The sequence below is a fragment of the Phycodurus eques genome, chromosome 11, assembly GCF_024500275.1.
Source record: "Phycodurus eques isolate BA_2022a chromosome 11, UOR_Pequ_1.1, whole genome shotgun sequence".
Classification (NCBI taxonomy): Eukaryota; Metazoa; Chordata; class Actinopteri; order Syngnathiformes; family Syngnathidae; genus Phycodurus; species Phycodurus eques.
The window spans coordinates 14,223,739-14,241,921 of record NC_084535.1 but is presented as its reverse complement, the minus strand read 5'-3'; the positions used below and the strand labels follow the sequence as shown (position 1 = coordinate 14,241,921).

Here is an 18,183-nt window from a genome sequence, read left to right as displayed (position 1 = left end):
AATGATAACATTTTAATGAGCCAACCTCATCATAATTATTTGTCAGACTCCGTGAAGGAGGTATGTTTAAAATACTTTTTATGACACAACTTTAACTAATACTTTTGTGTCAAGGTGCAGGGCCGAAAATACAAAACTAAAAAGTGTTGCAGTTGCACTGAATTAGTCACGTGGCAGAGAGTCTAAATGAGCATGTCTGAGGTAACAAAAAACAACAACCTACGATTATTGCATTAGCCAGATGAAGTAATGCATAAGTAATGAATAAAATAATCACTGCCATATTGTGGTTGTGTGTACTTAGAGAAAATCTAATATTCATACATATTTGTTTGTTTACCTCAAGTGGCACTACTGTCAGTCCTGCGAGACGGAGCACTGAATGGTGCACAAGGGAGGAAATTACACAGTGCCTTTTTCTCCTTTGTTTGAGTAATCGAGTCTTTGTGCTTGTGTGTGCTTGTATTTCTACACTTACAGTGTACAACATTCGGAACAGCTGCATGATATAATGAAATCCGTGACAAGAGCTGTACCAAAAATTCTACCTTTGCAAAGATAATAATGCTAAATTTTGATTGAGACTATAAGAAAGGTATTCATTTAACTGGTACAGTATTTTTTTTGTCGAGGTTGTAGTTTGCACTGTATCTCTACTTCTACTACTTTAACTAATTCAATTATTCAGTTCAATATATTTATACCACATTGTTCACTGTGGGTGAGGTGAATCCAACCTGCATTCATAAAAATTCTATATTTCACATGTTCAACCAATATTATGATCTAATAACGTGTTTTTTTTATTGCTGGTGTCCTAATTTGTATCATGGAATTAATAAATATGTAATATTGTCTTTTTTGTTGTATCATTGCAAATATTACTGCCATGATACTGCATTATATTTCAATAGTACCACAGTCAAAGTTCCTTTGCAAGGGCCAAATGCTTGGAGGAAAAAATCCACCTCAATACCTTATTGTTCCTGATGGGATTTTATTTTTCAGCCTTGGCACATTCACACACACAGACCTGTCACGATAAAGAGTTTTTTTAGGTGATATATTTTCCCCAAAAATATCACAATAAACGATAATATTGTTTTTTTTTTTTATGGCTCTGAAATCAAGAAAAATAAGGCCCACCCTTATTATTGTTTATTATTTATTTTATTTTATTGCTTTTGATCAGTGTTGTTATTATTATTATTATTATTATTTATGATTATGATTATTATTAATTATTCATATTATTATTACCTTTCTTGTTTCTCTATTAAATAGTTTTTCTTTACTCTGTGATATGGATCCCCCTGGGTTTGAAATAAAGGCTAAACAGCTGCAAAACAATCCTGGTTTATATGGATTATAATCGGTTTAGAAGCCCAAACCGAATGAAAGTGTTCCATATAAAAACCGCAATTGGAATAAACAGGCCGAATCCGAATGGAATTTTATTCGGTTAGAGCGACTGGTTAGAGCGTCTGCCTCACAGTTCAGTTCACAGTTCCGGCCCCGCTTGTGTGGAGTTTGCATGTTCTCCCCGTGCCTGCGTGGGTTTTCTCTTTTCTCCTCCTGCCCGATGATAGAGGGGATAGGCTCCAGCACGCCCGCGACCCTAGTGAGGATAAGCAGCTCAGAATATGGATGGATGGACGGTATAGAGCCGAGAAAAGCTCTGCCTGCACATGCTTCGTCTCGAAGTAAATGAGCGGTGACGTCATTGTTTACACACCGCGTCTGGTGGCTGCTGACAGAGATCGTTTGCTATGGCGATCCTGTTTTTATCTGCGTATACTGTACAGTGGTTTTTAATCAAGTATTTTTTTAAATAAATGTATAAAACCTTTCCCAGCTACTGTGCTGAATAGACGACGGACATCCATCTTGTTAAATGACGTGAAGTTCACGACGAAGTCATATATACACCCGATCGGAATAGATCTCATCACATGTAAACAGTTGACCAGAGCTCTTCAATCAGAATGACAAATAAGGTCTCCCTGTAAACCCGGCTACTGTGTGGTTGGTCCAGTCTCCCTGTAAACCCAGCTACTGTGTGGTTGGTCCGCTGAAGGTGAGCCCTTCACCTGTCAATCAAATATATGTTGACGTTCGCTGTCGTCAACTACTGGCTGAATAACGTGTGCCACTGAGGTTATGCTTAAGAAACAGTTAACATTCGCGTGTTTGTGTTCATTGGGAACTAACACACGATGCAGAGTTAAGCACTGATGTTTTGAACAAACGCTGCGGTGGATCAAGCAGTTTAGCTCAACTCTTTTTTTTCTGTTTAGCTCAATTCGCTAGCTCATTAGCTCGCAGGCGAGTTTGTTAGCTCACAAGCTAGCGTGGTAGCTCGCGACAACAAACATTTAACTTTCCCTTAAGTGTCCCTGTTGTGTAAATCTACGTCGCTGCATATGGAGGCTGTGGAGTATTGGACGGAGGCAAGACCGGCAAGAGTGGACCGGTCCGCCGGCGTTCCATGAGCCCACTAGCGGCTAATGACACAGCCGTCCAACTCTGTCGGCTCACTGTGTGTTCCGCACGCCGGCTCACCAAAACAATGACAATTTATCGAGTCCAAAAAAACTATTGTGTCCGTTTTATTTATCGAACGATAATTCGATATAGTAATTATCGTGACAGGCCTACTACACACACTTCTATACAATAACTAATATTGATCCAGTCATTGTGAAGCCATTCAATATACATAATTCCACATAAGCTACAAATGTTCAATCTGTCAAAATAGCACAAAAACAACACGGTGGACCAATAAACATGAAGCACATTATCGTCGTGAAGGCAGAATGTTTAACACAACCCTTGTATTGGATGTCACTAGTTTATGCAGGTGCGCCTAATGTTGTGACCGGTGAGTGCATGCTTGCATGAAGGCAGTAGCTTGGATGAGGATAACGATGAGGATGGGGCTGGTGAGCACCTGCGGGGGAAATGTTCCCCTCTGCTACATGGCTACTGGATGATGTAAAGAAGTCATCATCATGAATAGTCATCTGTGCCTTAGAGCAAGAACAATGAAGATGAGCGTGGTGGCGCATCCAATGTGCTCGAGAGCTCATGAAGTCGTATCATCATGTTTGCTTAGTGAACACGCTATTAGGGTCTCAAGGGGAACAGCTTTGCAGCATTAGCAGACGAGCGAGATTTCCTATGTACTTAATGGGTTTGTCAAATTCTTTGAAAAGGTGTATTTTCAAGGTGTGAAATGATCTTGAATTTCTAAGGTGGAAGTGCTTTTAAGCTCTTGCAATTATTACATCCATCCATCTATTTTCTACCGCTTATCCGAGGTCGGGTTGCGGGGGCACTAGCTTTAGCAGGGACGCCCAGACTTCCCTCTCCCCAGCCACTTCATCCAGCTCTTCCTGGGGGATCCCGAGGCGTTCCCAGGCCAGCCAAAGGATGTAGTCTCTCCAGCGTGTACTGGGTCATCCCCGGGGTCTCCTCCAGGTGGGAGGTGCCCGGAACACCTCACCAGGGAAGCATCCGGGAGGCATCCGAATCAGATGCCCCAGCCACCTCATCTGGCTCCTCTCGATGTGGAGGAGCAGCGGCTATACTCTGAGATCCTCCAGGATGACCGAGCTTCTCACCCTATCTCTAAGAGATAGCCGGGACACACTGTGGAAGAAACTCATTTCGGCCGCTTGTATCCGGTATCTTGTTCTTTCAGTCATGACCCACAGCTTGTGACCATAGGTCAGGGTAGGAATGTAGATCGACCAGTAAATCGAGAGCTTCACCTTTCGGCTTAGCTCCTTCTCTACCACAACGGATCGATACAAAGTCCGCATCACTGCAGCCGCTGCACCGATCCGCCTTTCGATCTCCCGTTCCATTCTTCCCTCACTCGTGAACAAGACCCCAAGATACTTCTACTCCTCCACTTGGGGCAGGATGTCGTCCCCGACCTATTATTACATCCATCCATCCATCCATCTATTTTCTGAGCCACTTCTCCTCACTAGGGTCGCAGGCGTGCTGGAGCCTATCCCAGCTATCATTGGGCAGGAGGCGGGGTACACCCTGAACTGGTTGCCAGCCAATCGCAGGGCACATATAAACAAACAACCATTTGCACTCACATTTACACCTACGGGCAATTTAGAGTCTTCAATCAACCTACCATGCCTATTATTACAATTTCTTGAAAATATATAATAGCTGTCTAACTGAATATTTCACTGGTAGAATGATCAATCATGCACATAATTCTACTGTATACAGTGGGTATGGAAAGTATTCAGACCCCCTTCAATTTTTCACTCTTTTTTTATATTTTTTATAAAATCATTGAAGTTCATTTTTTTCCACATTAATGTACATACACCACCCCATATTGACAGAAAAAAACGTAATTATTGAAATTTTTGCAGATTTATTAAAAAAGAAAAACTAAAATATCACACAGCCATACGTATTCAGACCTTATGCTCAGTATTTAGTAGAAGCACCCTTTTGAGCTAATACAGCTGTGAGTCTTTTTGAGAATGATGCAAGTGAGTTTTTCACACCTGGATTTTGGGATCATCTGTCATTCCTCCTTGCAGATCCTCTCCAGTTCTGTCAGGTTGGATGGTGAACGTTAGTGGGCAGACATTTTCAGGTCTTTCCAGAGATGCTCAATTGGGTTTAAGTCAGGGCTCTGACTGGGGCATTCAAAAACAGTCACAGAGTTGTTCTGAAGCCACTTCTTTGTTATTTTAGCTGTGTGCTTAGGGTCATTGTCTTTTTGTCATTGTCTGTTGAATGTAGAGGGATTCCATTAGTAATAATGTGGTAATGTAACACTGTCTGTAGCAAAAGAAAAAGAAAGAAAGGCTAAATGTCCCAAATATTGACTATTTTCTGCAAGAAGAGAGAATGAGAAGAAAAGCTTCTGCAGAGCATCTACTAAGCATCCAGTGAAATTGCTCTCATTTCAACTGACTTCCATCAAGAGACATTGTACATTCTGGACTGATCACCAGTCAATTGAAGGTCACGTATGGACAAACAACCATTCATATTTTTATACAATTCAGTCTTCAATTAATCCTTCATGCATGCATATCTTTGGAATATAAGAGAAGCTGCAGTACATGGAGAAAACCCACACTGACATTGAGCCAGACAAGCTAAACACTATCTTAGCCTGCTGCCACGAATTGACACACTAAACGCATGTATTTGTATTGTATAAGTATTTTCCAATCATGTCTTGAAGTAAACATTGTGTTTGTACAACATAGCACACAACTCTAAATAGTAACAAGATAACAGGTGTCCTGGCTTTTCCACTATCGCAATAAATTATTGACATCGGTGATCAGGGGTTGCCATGGCAATGACGGCTATGCAGTCTGCTCTTCTACAAGCTTACGTAGTCTCATAATGACACTATTATAAGAAAATGCATTTGTGTTAGCAGATAATATAAGACTAAAGAGTGCCGAACAATGACGCATTACTCCCGAATAGAAGCATCTTTAAAATGTGTGTGGCACAGCTTGTAGAACCTCATACATAATGTACACCCCTCTTATTGCATATTATGTACAAATGATGAATTGGAGAGCGAGAGTCACTTGACTTTGCCAAAGCTGCCATATGACACAAGTAGACTAGCTACTTAACATTGTGACTGCAACATTAATGACTGGTACAAATGTCGATTTCCCTTGAGATGCCAAGAGAGGGTCAAATTATAAAATTGTCCTCAGACTCATTAGCTTTGTAATGTATATCTGCTTCATGTCCCCATTTTTTTTAATCATCAATTCATCGTGAATGACATAATGAGCACTTTGCTTATCTTTTATTGGACGGTGATAAAAAAATTTTTATTTTACACAATGATCTTGTAAAACATTGTTATATCTCAATTTCATCTCAACACTGGGAATTATAATTATTTTTGGCCTTGTTATTAAAACAAAGCTACAGATGCTGTAGCCTACTTTGCCCCCCTCCTTGGCTTTTAGGTTGCAGCTTGTGCTCCACCATTGTTTCTTATACCTAATCTAGCAGTGCATAAAGTTTGTCGTAAACTAGTATGTAATGTATACATTGCATGTTTTATGGTGTAGTCTCAATGGTCACATTAGTAGCTGCATTATTGCATCTGCTCTGTCTCGCACCGCACAATATTTCCATGCTTTGCTGGATTTATTGTGCGATATTGTTGGGAGCGCGTTGTCTGACAAGCCTCTTACTCATCCCCCGTCTCTCTCATCTCAACAGATACAAGCTGCATTCCGGCGAACAAGCAGGGTCATGTATGATTGAAATAGCAGTAGATAATGGCCCGGCTCAGCGTCTCCAGGAGTCCGTGCAACTGCCCATGTCAGAGGTAACATGGCCAACAACCTTTACCATCCACACCTTGTATGACCTTGTGTTTATGTACATCTTTATAAATGTTTTAATAAAAAACACTGCAAGCTGGATAGCATGTTCATTTGGCATGCATGGCCTTTCATCCTTATCAAGTAATAGGACTGTTCGACCGTTACAGTATATGCTTGTATACTGGTACCTTTGGAGTTGTACAACCACGTGGAGGCGGCACAGTGGGCGACTGGTTAGCATGTCTGTCTCACAGTTCTGAGGACCCAGGTTCAAATCTGGCTTCATCTGTGTGGAGTTTGCATGTTCTCCCAGTGCCTGCGAGGGTTTTCTCTGTGTATTCCGGTTTCCTCCCACATCCCAAAAACATGCATGTCAGGTTGATTGAAAACTAAATTGTCCGTAAGTGTGAATGTGAGTATGTGCCCTGCGATTGGCTGGCGACCGGTTCAGGGTGTACCCCGCCTCTTCCCAAAGATAGCTGGGATAGGCTCCAGCACCCCCGCAACCCGAGTGAGGATAAGTGGTATGAAAAATGGATGGATGGACAACCATGTGGAAAACTGGAAAAATGTGCCCCAAAGTTCAGACATACTCGATGTGACATCACCAGATCGTGCAAGCCGTCAGTCTATCTCACTTGGCCTCTGAAAGTATCAAAGGATTGTGAACTTTGTGCCTCTTTTACTTTGGCTTCTTTGAGGATTTTTGCAACACTTTTTCTAAACACAAGAACATTCCAGCGGTGTTCATGTGTTTTCTTTGACTCCAGTTTTTCAGTGTCATGAAAGTCGATCGCTCATAGTTATGTGAGTAACTGTGAATAACTGTGCTGAATTGTTGGTTCAATCTATTGTTGTTAACATATTAATATGACCTCTCATCATCTGCTTATGCTTATATGACAGTTGATAATGTCTGTCATTAGCCAAAACATTCATCCATCCATTTTATATAGCACTTGTCCTCATTAAGGTCGCAAGTAAGTAAGTACGAGCCAATCCCAGGCCAAGCAAAATGGAGTGCTCCACATATTTTTTTTCACTTCTACAAAGACACACCTCCCAGCATTGTAGAGCATTGTAATGCACAATACAACACAGATTTTCCATCCCATTAAAATTTGAAACAACAACAACTAGCCATGAGTAACTGATGAATTGATTGTTCATTTTCCGTCATGAAATTTCGATAACAATTGTAAAAAAAAAAAATTATGCTGTAAACAGAAGAATGTATCTCTTTATCCTGCTTTTCTTTTGACCCTGACTAAAAGTGATATTATCCATCCATCCATTTTCTTCCGCTTATCTGAGGTCGGATTGCAGGGGCAGTAGCTTTAGCAGGGACGCCCAGATTTCCCTCTCGCTAGCCACTTCTTCCAGCTCTTCCGGGGGGGAATCCCGAGGTGTTCCGAGACCAGCCGGGAGACATAGTCTCTCCAGCGTGTCCTGGGTCGTCCCTGGGGTCTCCTCGCGGTGGGACGTGCCTAGAACACCTCACCAGGGAGTCGCCAAGGAGGCATCTTAATCAGATGCCCAAGCCACCTTATCTGGCTGCTCTCAATACGGAGGAGCAGCGGCTCTACTTTGAGCCCCTCCCGGATGACCGAGCTTCTCACCCAATCTCTAAGGGAGAGCCCGGACACCCTGTGGAGGAAACTCATTTCGGCCGCTTGTATCCGGGATCTTGTTCTTTTGGTCACGACCCACATCTCGTGACCATAGGTGAGGGTAGGAACATAGACCGGTAAATTGAGAGCTTCGCCTTTTGGCTTAGCACCTTCTTTGACACGAATAGAGAGTGGCTGGATCCAAGAGCAGTCGAAGGCAGATGTGAAAGGATGAATAATGGAACTGCAGGCAGTATATGACATTCTTCACCACAATGGACCGATACAAAGTCCGCATCACTGCAGATGCTGCACCGATCTGCCTGTCGATCTCTCGTTCCATTCTTCCCTTACTCGTGAACAAGACCCAAAGAATCCTCCACTTGGGGTAGGATCTCATCCCCGACCTGGAGAGGGCATGCCACCCTTTTCCGACTGAGGACCATGGTCACAGATTTGGAGGATTTTCATCCCAGCTGCTTCATACTTCGGCTGTGAACCGCTCCAGTGAGAGTTGGAGATCATGGCTTGATGAAGCCAAAAGAACCACATCATCTGCAAAAAGCAGAGATGCAATACTGAGGCCACCAAACCGGATCCCCTTGACGCCTCGGCTGCACCTAGAAATTCTGTCCACTAAAGTAATGAACAGAATCGGTTACAAAGGATAGCCTTGGCGGAGTCCAACCCTCACCGGAAACGAGTCCGACTTACTGCCGGCAATGCGGACCAAACTCTGACACTGGTTAGACCGAATACAGGGACCAAACAGCCCGTATCAGGGGGTTCGGTACCCCATACTTCCAAAGCACCCCCCAAAGGACTCCCCGAGGGATATGGTCGAACGCCTTCTCCAAGTCCACAAAACACATGCAGACTGGTTGGGCGAATTCCCATGCACCCTCGAGGACCCTGCCAAGGGTGTCGAGGTGGTCCACTTTTCCACGGGCAGGACGAAAACCACACTGCTCCTCCTGAATCTGAGATTCGACTTCCCGACGGACCCTCCTCTCAAGCACCCCTGAATAGACCTTACCAGGGAGGCTGAGGAGTGTGATCCCCTGTAGTTGGAACACACCCTCCGGTCCCCCTTCTTAAAAAGGAGGACCACCACCCCAGTCTGCCATTCCAAAAGCACTGTCCCCGATGTCCATGCGATATTGCAGAGGTGTGTCAACCAGGACAGCCCTACAAAATCCAGAGCCTTTAGGAATTCAGAAACAGAACAGAAACAGAATCATCTTTATTTACCAAGTATGTCCAAAAAACACACAAGGAATTTGTCTCTGGTAATTGGAGCCGCTCTAGTGCCACAACAGACAGTCAATTGACAGAGAACACTTTTGAGACATAAAGACATTGAGAAAAACAGTCACTGAGCAATAAAAGGTTGCTAGTTATCTGGTAATCTATTGAATCTGCTCTCTGGTTATCTAGTTATTCCGGGCGAATCTCATCCCCCCTCGGTGCCTTTCCACCTAGGAGCTTTTTAACCACCTCAGTGACCTCGACAGCAGAGATAGGAAAGCCCGCCTCAAAGACCCCATACTCTGCTTCCTCATGAGAAGGCATTTCGGTGGAATTGAGTAGGTCTTCGAAGTATTCTGTCCACCGACTCACAACGTCCCGAGTCCAGGTCAGCAGCGCCCCATCCCCACTATACACAGTGTTGATGGTGCACTGCTTCCCCCTCCTGAGACGCCCGATGGTGGACTAGAATTTCCTCGAAGCCGTCCGGAAGTCTTTCTCCATGGCCTCACCAAACTCCTCCCACACCAGAGTTTTTGCTTCAGCGACCACCAAAGCTGCATTCCGCTTGGCCAGCCGGTTCCCATCAGCTGCCTCAGGAGTCCCACAGGCCAAAAAGGCCTGATAGGACTCCTTCTTCAGTTTGACGGCATCCATCACCGTTGGTGTCCACCAATGGGTTCAGGGATTGCCACCACGAAAGGCACCAATGACCTTACGGCCACAGTTAAGGTCGGCCGTCTCAGCAATGGAGACGCGGAACATGGTCCACTCGGACTCAATGTCCCCCACGTCCCCCGGAACATGAGCAAAGTTCTGTTAGGGGTGGGAGTTGAAACTCCTTCTGCCAGACATTCCCAGCAGACTCTCACAATACGTTTGGGCCTGCCAGCCTCCCACAGGTGTGAAGCCCCAGATAACTTAGCTCCTAGGATCACAAACCCCTTCACCACTATAAGGTGACGGCTCCAGGAGGGGTGATGAATATTACTTCATTTCAAATCATTCTTGAGCATTTATAGAGCTTCTCGTCCTCAAATGCCATAATTATGTTTCAAATATTTGCTTTGATTCATTGTTTTGAAATAGTTCTTTGAAAATAAAATGAATGAAAAATATTTTTAAAGTATTTTTCTCAGTTAGGTAATGAAAGGAACTTAAAAAGCAGCAGTGAAATCAATGTTCACTACTGTGCACAATGATTCGTCATCATTCGATTTGTCATCCAAACAATGCTATAATTACCATAGTATAGCATCATTTATCTGTCTGACACAATAAACGAATAATTATGAAAGGCTAGAGTGTTAAAACAAGTAATAAATGTGACCTCGCCTTATACTACACTTTCGTTGCCACATACATGCAGTTGTTAAACTTTAGCTGTACAGCATTCAATGAGATGTGCCTCTGAATCATTCCAATGACTCTGCATGATAAAAAAAAAATTCATTGGTATCTTAAAAATACAGACAATTAAAGTTATTATTTGTGAGTTATCAATTAAAGTTAGTTAGGTTATTATTCATGAAAACCGTTGATGAACCTGCCTCTCCAAAACCTACAAGGAATGAACTCTGCTTGATATTTAAAACTTTATTAAATATTTACTGTTTCACTGTGTCAAAATGACTACTGGGGTAGGGATCATGAAAGCAAGAAAGCTTGTGCCATTCTATGAAATCCTTCTACATCCTTCTATGTAAGAGTGTATGGCTGTGACACATTTTCTGACAAGCAATGAAAGAAGCACCAGGCTGATTTTTACCTACTCATCTTGCTGGTCAGGCTCATTAGTTTGATTAACACCACTCACATTTAATTTTGGATGAATCATTTTCTTTTCCATTTTCAAAGGCACATAAAGGAGCTCAACCTTCCCGCAGGCTCAATATGCTGTACCGCCGCCCTCAATGTGATTTATGGTTTTCTAATTTGAGGATTTTGTGTGTGTGTGTTAATAGCATTTCCATGTTACATTAAAAGTAAATTATCACATAATGTAGAGTCAATACTGTGTTTTAACATTTTACACTATATGCGCATTCAGAAATCCACCGTTCTTATTTGGTGGTATTACACAGTATATATACAATATATTGCTACACTGAACAGACAAGGTGCAAAGATTCTAAGGCCTGCGGCGCACCGAGCAAGCCAACCAAATGCTACTGAACTATTGCGGAGTGTGCGGGGTTCTGCAACCAATTTTCATGTTTGCTGAACGTCATTGCAATGTTGCAGCTGTAACGGCCAATAAAGAATGCATTTTTTTTGTATCACATGATCTTAATTATGTTTGGGGGTACAATCCAGCTGACTGCTGCCGCCCAAACATACCAATACATTGAATCCAACTACCGTATATATATATATATATATATATATATATATATATATATATATATATATATATATATATATATATATATATATATATATATATATATATATATATATATATATATATATATATATATCACGTTTTACACCAATAGTTACTATACAATACTTACTATATTTAATCATTTTCTCATGTGACTACAAACTGAAGCGTGGAAAGTGTGTCGACAAAATCCACGAGTGCAGTCAATGAATGGGGCTATTAATGCCAATTGACTCTCGAATATCCACACTGTCTTTTTTCTTACCCATTTAATCTTTGAAAAGCCTACCATGATCCTTGTGGTTCAGTTGAAAATAATACAGTATAGTAAATGTGGACCTTCAAAATACCAGGATTCCTTGGTTACATCAGCACAACAGAGTCATCTCCGAGATCATCAATGATCGTGGTGAATGTGAGGCTTTATAAAGTGCTTTAGGCACTGTATGGTGTAGATACAGTGCTTTATAAGAGGAACCAAGGACACCTAGCAGTCCTGAACAGTTGATGAACTTTTGGATAATTTCACCTGGAAAATCTCAAATGTCATGAATGCTGTGGCTCCTATTAAAACTAAGACAATCTAGAGGCGACCTAGAACACCGTGGAGGAGGACAATGATGGTAAAGACCACTAAATCAAAGTGTAGGAAAGCAGAACGTGAGTAACGTAAGTAGCCCTAAAACTAAACTCTAAATCGACTATGACCTCTACAGGCAAAGTCTTTGTAATTTTAACCGAGAGTTAGTCAGGGCTAGACAGCAACACTTTTCTGAAATCATCAGTAAGAACTTCAACAACACTTGTTTGCTGTGGTTGACAAGCTCACAACACCCCTGAATCAGATAGCTCCAGAACTCCTAACAGTAGATAAATGTAATGAATTTGCTTGTTATTTTAGTGAAAAAATACAATTCATCAGGTTAAATAAATATCAGCACAAATCAACAAAATTATAAAATGATACTACACCTGAAGCCACTCAGGAAAAACTCTATTAGCATGTCAGAATTTGATAGTTGACCACAAAACTGTAGCGAAAACGATTCAGCAGCTGAAACTATCAACGAACTGTCTTGACTCAATACCATCTGACTTTTTCAAAGCTATTGTGCAGTCTGTGCTAGCTGATTTGCAGCAAATAATCAATTGCGCACTTCAGTCAGGTGAGTTTCCTAAAGCGCTTAAAGTAGCTGTCATTAAGCCTCTTTTAAAAACTAGAACGCTGGACACTTCCATGTTAGCAATCAAAAGACCCATCTCAAATCTCCCTTTCATAGCCAAGATTGTTGTGAAAGTTATTTTTAATCAAATCAGCAATTTCTTGAACTTAAATGGACTTTTTGACAAATTTCAATCAGGTTTTTGAACTCATCATAGTACAGAATCTGCACTTATCAGAGTGCTAAATCAGGTTGAATACCGACTCAGGAAAGGTGTCAATTCTGGTCCTGTTGGATCTCAGTGCAGCTTTTGATACGGTAGATAATAATATACTGCTGAACAGGTTGGAAACGTGGGTCGGACTAAATGGAAAAGTCCTTAAAGGGTTCAGGTCCTACCTGGAGGAAAGGAGTTATTTTGTAACCATTGGAAGTGTTCAATCTCATCGAATGGCAATGACCTATGGGGTCCGTCAAGGGTCACTTCTTGGACCCCTCCTGTTTAGCCTGTATATGCTACCCTTGGGTCAAATGTTTCAGAATTGTATGCTCTATATGCTCTAACTCTATGCAGATGACACACAGTTATATCTAGCAGTGTCTCCAAATGACTCCAGTTCAATTGAGGTGTTGTGTCACTGTCTAAAACAGATAAATTACTGGATGAGCCAACATTTTCTTCAATTAAACCACAACAAAACTGAGATAATAGTTTTTGGAAATAAAGAGGATTGCTGTTAGTAAATATCTGGAGTCTTCTGAAACCTTGGTGTACTGATAGATTCCGACTTTCAACAGTCATACCAAATCAATTACTAAAACTGCCTTCTACCATCTGATGAACATATCCAGAGTGACGACTTGCATGTGCCAAGCAGACCAGGAGAAGATCATCCATGCTTTCATCTCAAGTAGACTGGACGATTGTAATGGTCTTCTGAGTGGACTCAGGGAAAGAAAAAAAAAGAGTATTAAACAGCTGCAGCTCGGCTTCTGACCAGAACAAAGAGGTCAGAGCATATTACTCCAATTCTAAAGTCTTTACACTGGCTCCCAGTCAGCCTTAGAATAGATTTTTAAAGTTCTGCTACTGGTGTATAAATCACTAAATGGTTTAGATCCTGAATACATGAAAGAAATGCTAATTGAATATAAACCCAGTGTGACTCTGAGATCGACCGACTCAGGTCAAATCGTGAAGCACAGTCCAAAGCAAACATGGTGAAGCAGCATTTAGCTATTATGCTGCACACAAATGGAATAAGTTGCCAACCGAAGTGACGTAAGCCCCAAGTGTGAATGTTTTTAAATCCAGACTAAAAAGTATTCTTTTATTCTCATGCTCTTTAGAGCATTTCCACTTTTAAATGATATTTCTTGCACTGTAAGCTGTTTTAATTGTACTTGTATTTTTTTATTTTTCTCTTCGTTTTAAATGTCGCGTATATTGGTCGAAATGAAAATGTAATTAATTTGGGAAAAGATACAAAGGAAGGTAAACGCCTGCGTTCACTTCCGGGTTAGTCCGATTTCCGCTTTAATCGTTAAAACCAAACTAATTTGTCTCGTAAAGGGGGACCACGTCACTTTTTATATGTATAAAATTTAGGGTAAGTGACGAGAAACCTTTTTATCAGTCTCGCAATCTGAAGGTTGCTACAGTTTATTGTCCTAGATGACAGAGGTTCATTGTTAAACTCAACCCACACAAAACACAGCCAAGAGTGGAATTTTATAGAATATTTAATGACATCTACAAGGGATCGAGAGTGAAACACACAAAACGGATCTAATAAAAAAAAAAGTAACACTAATAATGGTGAAAGAAAGAAAATAGGCATACAAAAAGGGAAATAGAACATTCATGTGTGTTGGACTTGTCCCAGCAATTGTTCCTATTCAAAGACAGATGGTCCGCTGACAACATCTCTGGGGGCCGTTGATGCTTGGATGTTCAGATTTCTAGGGTAGATGTTTAGGGTCCACTAGGGGTCTTCTTGTGGCGGTCTCACAGCAGGGCCGCTTGGAAGAATTCAGTTTATCAAGGTGGGAAGTGGTTCTGGCAACTGGGTCAGAGAGTCACTACAATGTTTATAAGCTGTTTTTTCCCTTTGTTTTTAAATGCTTTTAATCATGTAAAGCACATTGCGTTACCTTGTATGAAATGCGGTATATAAATACATTTGTTTTGCTTTGCTTTGCTTGCTTTGCTTTGCTTTGCTTTGCTTTGCTTTGCTTCATTGGCTGTCTTTGGCTTGGGGAGAAGGCAGGCAAGAAGGACAGATGTGCAGATATGATGTCCTCAGTACAACAAAGGACTGGGAAATGAAAGTTGACCTCCAGCCAATGACCAGACATCATGCTCTGGTCCCAGACAACAAAGCAGGTGGCCCTAATAGAGCTAAGTGTACTCTGGGAAGAAAAGGATTGAGGAGGCATATAGGCAAAAGATGGGGAAATACAAGTCCCTTATCTTCGGGAGCCCGCAGAGGCGTTGGAGCCTTGAATCTACTGTACGAGTAGAGGTCGTTTGCAGGAGCTTCCCTTGGCAGTAACTCCAGAGAACACTGGGGATGCTTGGTGTTAGAGGGGCAACCTGCAAGAACCCGGTGAATGACATGACAGCAGGCAGAGACAGCATCCAGACGGCTGTTGACTGAAGATGAACGAGCGGTGGCTGAACCAGGCTGACAGAGGCGATGGGGGGCAGAGCTGAATGGGGAAGACCCAAAGGATAAAGTGGGCAGTTCCTGGATGGTGGGTCTGCTCTCAAACCCCAACGTGGTGTTGTGGGCGAGTTGGCAAAAGACCAGTGAAGCAGGGGGTGGCCACTTGAAAATGCGGTAAAGTCTCAAGATCGAAATCATACAGCTCTGCCCCCAGTTGAATGACGTCTGAAGGGAGCGACTTCTATGCCAGCCACCCCACATAAAGAACAGGAGGCAACTCCTCCCAGGACCAGTGGCTGCAGTATAGCTGTCATTTAAAAGGCATTATGTAATACTCTGAGTCCACTTAAAACATCATGAATATTACATCAGTACATGCTTCAGATGGACTCATCTCATAAACAGCATAAACACACTCGAACTGTGATGTTACTGCGTATAAGTTTCTTCTAAGAATGCAGCTCAAGTGATTCGTAAAGCACGCCCCCTCGCTCTTTCCAAATGCATGCGGCCAAAGCACTCTCAGGGACTGTTTTACTAAAGGTTTCCCACAGGCAAAAAAGGGTGCAAACATGATTGCTCATGCAACAGAGTATATATATTTTGCACTTTCTGGGAGAGGTATATGCAAATAGATTAATTTTGCACATGCAATGTGATTTATCAACCCTGAGATGATTTTGAGTCTTTAAATGCTGCGTCCTAAAGAGGTATACAAACCATGATGACGAGGTATGGGCAAAATGGAAGCAATGGGGTGAACTGATTTTTCATTTGTGTAAACATTTTTGAAATGCCATCCATCAATATTCGCTACTGCTTATCCTCATCAGGGTCATGCCACAAACAAAAATTATTGTGACATATCTATTCAGCAATGTAATTTTGGATCTTCTGAATGCCATAAGTGCTCACTTGGAGCCAGCCATCTATGACGATAGACACTATGACAATTGTCTTGAGCTGCCTGCCCCCCCCCCCCCCAAGAGCAGTTTTTGGGATGTGCTGTCCCAAGTTTTCAAACTAATGTTACACAAGATGGGCACACCGAATGTGTTAAATTAGACAAAACATGGCTTTTATGCAGTTGCTGGCTTCACCAAAATTATCAGGAGGGATAGATTTATCTTCTGAATTCAATATACAGTGTATGCATGCTCCTGCAAAACTCTGTTGGCTTTATAAGCTTTCAAGTGGTGCATTTGTTGTGTCGATGACATCTGATGGCATTGAGCCAACATTTCAAAAGATTATTTGGCCATGCGCCTTATTGCCGCCCTCCATTGCACTGGTCCAGAAACACCACAATCAAGTCGTGATGAATGATATTTTGGAGGGATGTCACAGTCATAAAAACTCCCACGTGACATGTTCACACAGTTCAGTTTGGCAACATCCCATTCAGTGTAACGCATCAACTCCCACAATCGTCTTTTTGTCTATAAAGATGTTTATTGTCAGTAAATGCCTCTTTTTTTTTTTTTTTTTTCATTTGCTGAGACAGAGAATCCATAGCAATGACATATTCTCAAAGACTGCCAGTAAGATTTATTTTTATTGTTTATGACATTCTGGCACCCATAACAACTCAGAAATGCCAAATAAAACAACTTTCATGATGCATGACATTAGAGATTGACATTTAGTATAAGCCCCTGAAAATTAGCATTTGTGGCTGTTATTTTAAAAAAATTCCCTTATTTTTAATTCATTTTGGATTAAAAACTTTATAATTACCATTCTATATCGCCTTTATCATGATTCCTCTGTTTAATGAAGAGAAGGATCCGGTTGTGTGGGTGTGTTATTCATTTTTATTAACAGAAACAGTTGAAATCAACTTTAAATCCCTTCAAATAGAGAAGTGTAGGCTTCTCTGAAGCCTTTTGAGTGGCTTCGGATAAAAACACGATCACATTAGTGTCGTGCTGTTCAACTGTTAGGAAGCAAAGATGCAAAGAGAATTGTAAACATTGATAAATTAGAATATCTCATTCATCACAGTTCTAAAGCCTGATGTTTATAGATGAAAAAAATGACGATGAGCTGTTTCTCAATGTGTGACCCTCTAATACAAGGTTTTAATATTTTTGTTAGAAGGGTGCTATGGAACAAATTGACACAGACCTCCAGGGAGGAACATTTTTAGAGACCAAGATTGCTCCATATGATCTGTCAAACCTGATTGGATAAGATACTTTAGCAAAAAATAAATTAATTAATTAAAAAAAAAATTTTTTTTACTTTTAGGGCCTGATTTCACTCAAGTTTGCACATGCACAAACGTAAATTTGATTGCTCACGCAAACAAGCTGATCTAACCAGGCACACCCATGATTGTGTCTGCCAAATGAGTCATACAGTTTATTTTGTGCCTTTTAGGACAAGAATATGCAAATAGATTAATTTAGCACGCTGAGACAAATTGTGATGGCTGAATTTGTGTTTTTATAGACCGCCTCTGAAAGGCAGATGCAAACCAGCATGCAAAATCCCACAAACAAATGTTATTGCAACCTTATTCATAATTGTAATTTCGGAGCCTCCTATTGAGCTAAGGTCTTATTTTCAACCAGTCACATGAAGGAAATCAATAATACTGTATGTCGTTTGCCTCTTCCACTAACATTTCCAATTTCAATAAGAGTGAGTGAGCACGCAATTTAGCACCTGCTATCTGGGATCTTAGTAAATCAGGCCCTATAGTAGTCCACTTTTAAAAGTACATGTACCCATTAGGGGTTG

The 18,183-nt window shown here is 41.4% G+C and overlaps 1 protein-coding gene across 10 annotated transcripts in view; it reads left to right on the top strand.

Moving 5' to 3' along the window:
- eys (eyes shut homolog) overlaps positions 1-18,183 on the top strand; it is a 259,849-nt gene that overhangs the window by 213,905 nt on the left and 27,761 nt on the right. For all 10 annotated transcript variants that reach the window (XM_061690335.1, XM_061690334.1, XM_061690329.1 and 7 more), the window contains one exon: positions 6,256-6,364. In XM_061690335.1, the coding sequence (XP_061546319.1) occupies positions 6,256-6,364 (109 nt within the window). The remainder of the gene's footprint in view (positions 1-6,255; positions 6,365-18,183) is intronic.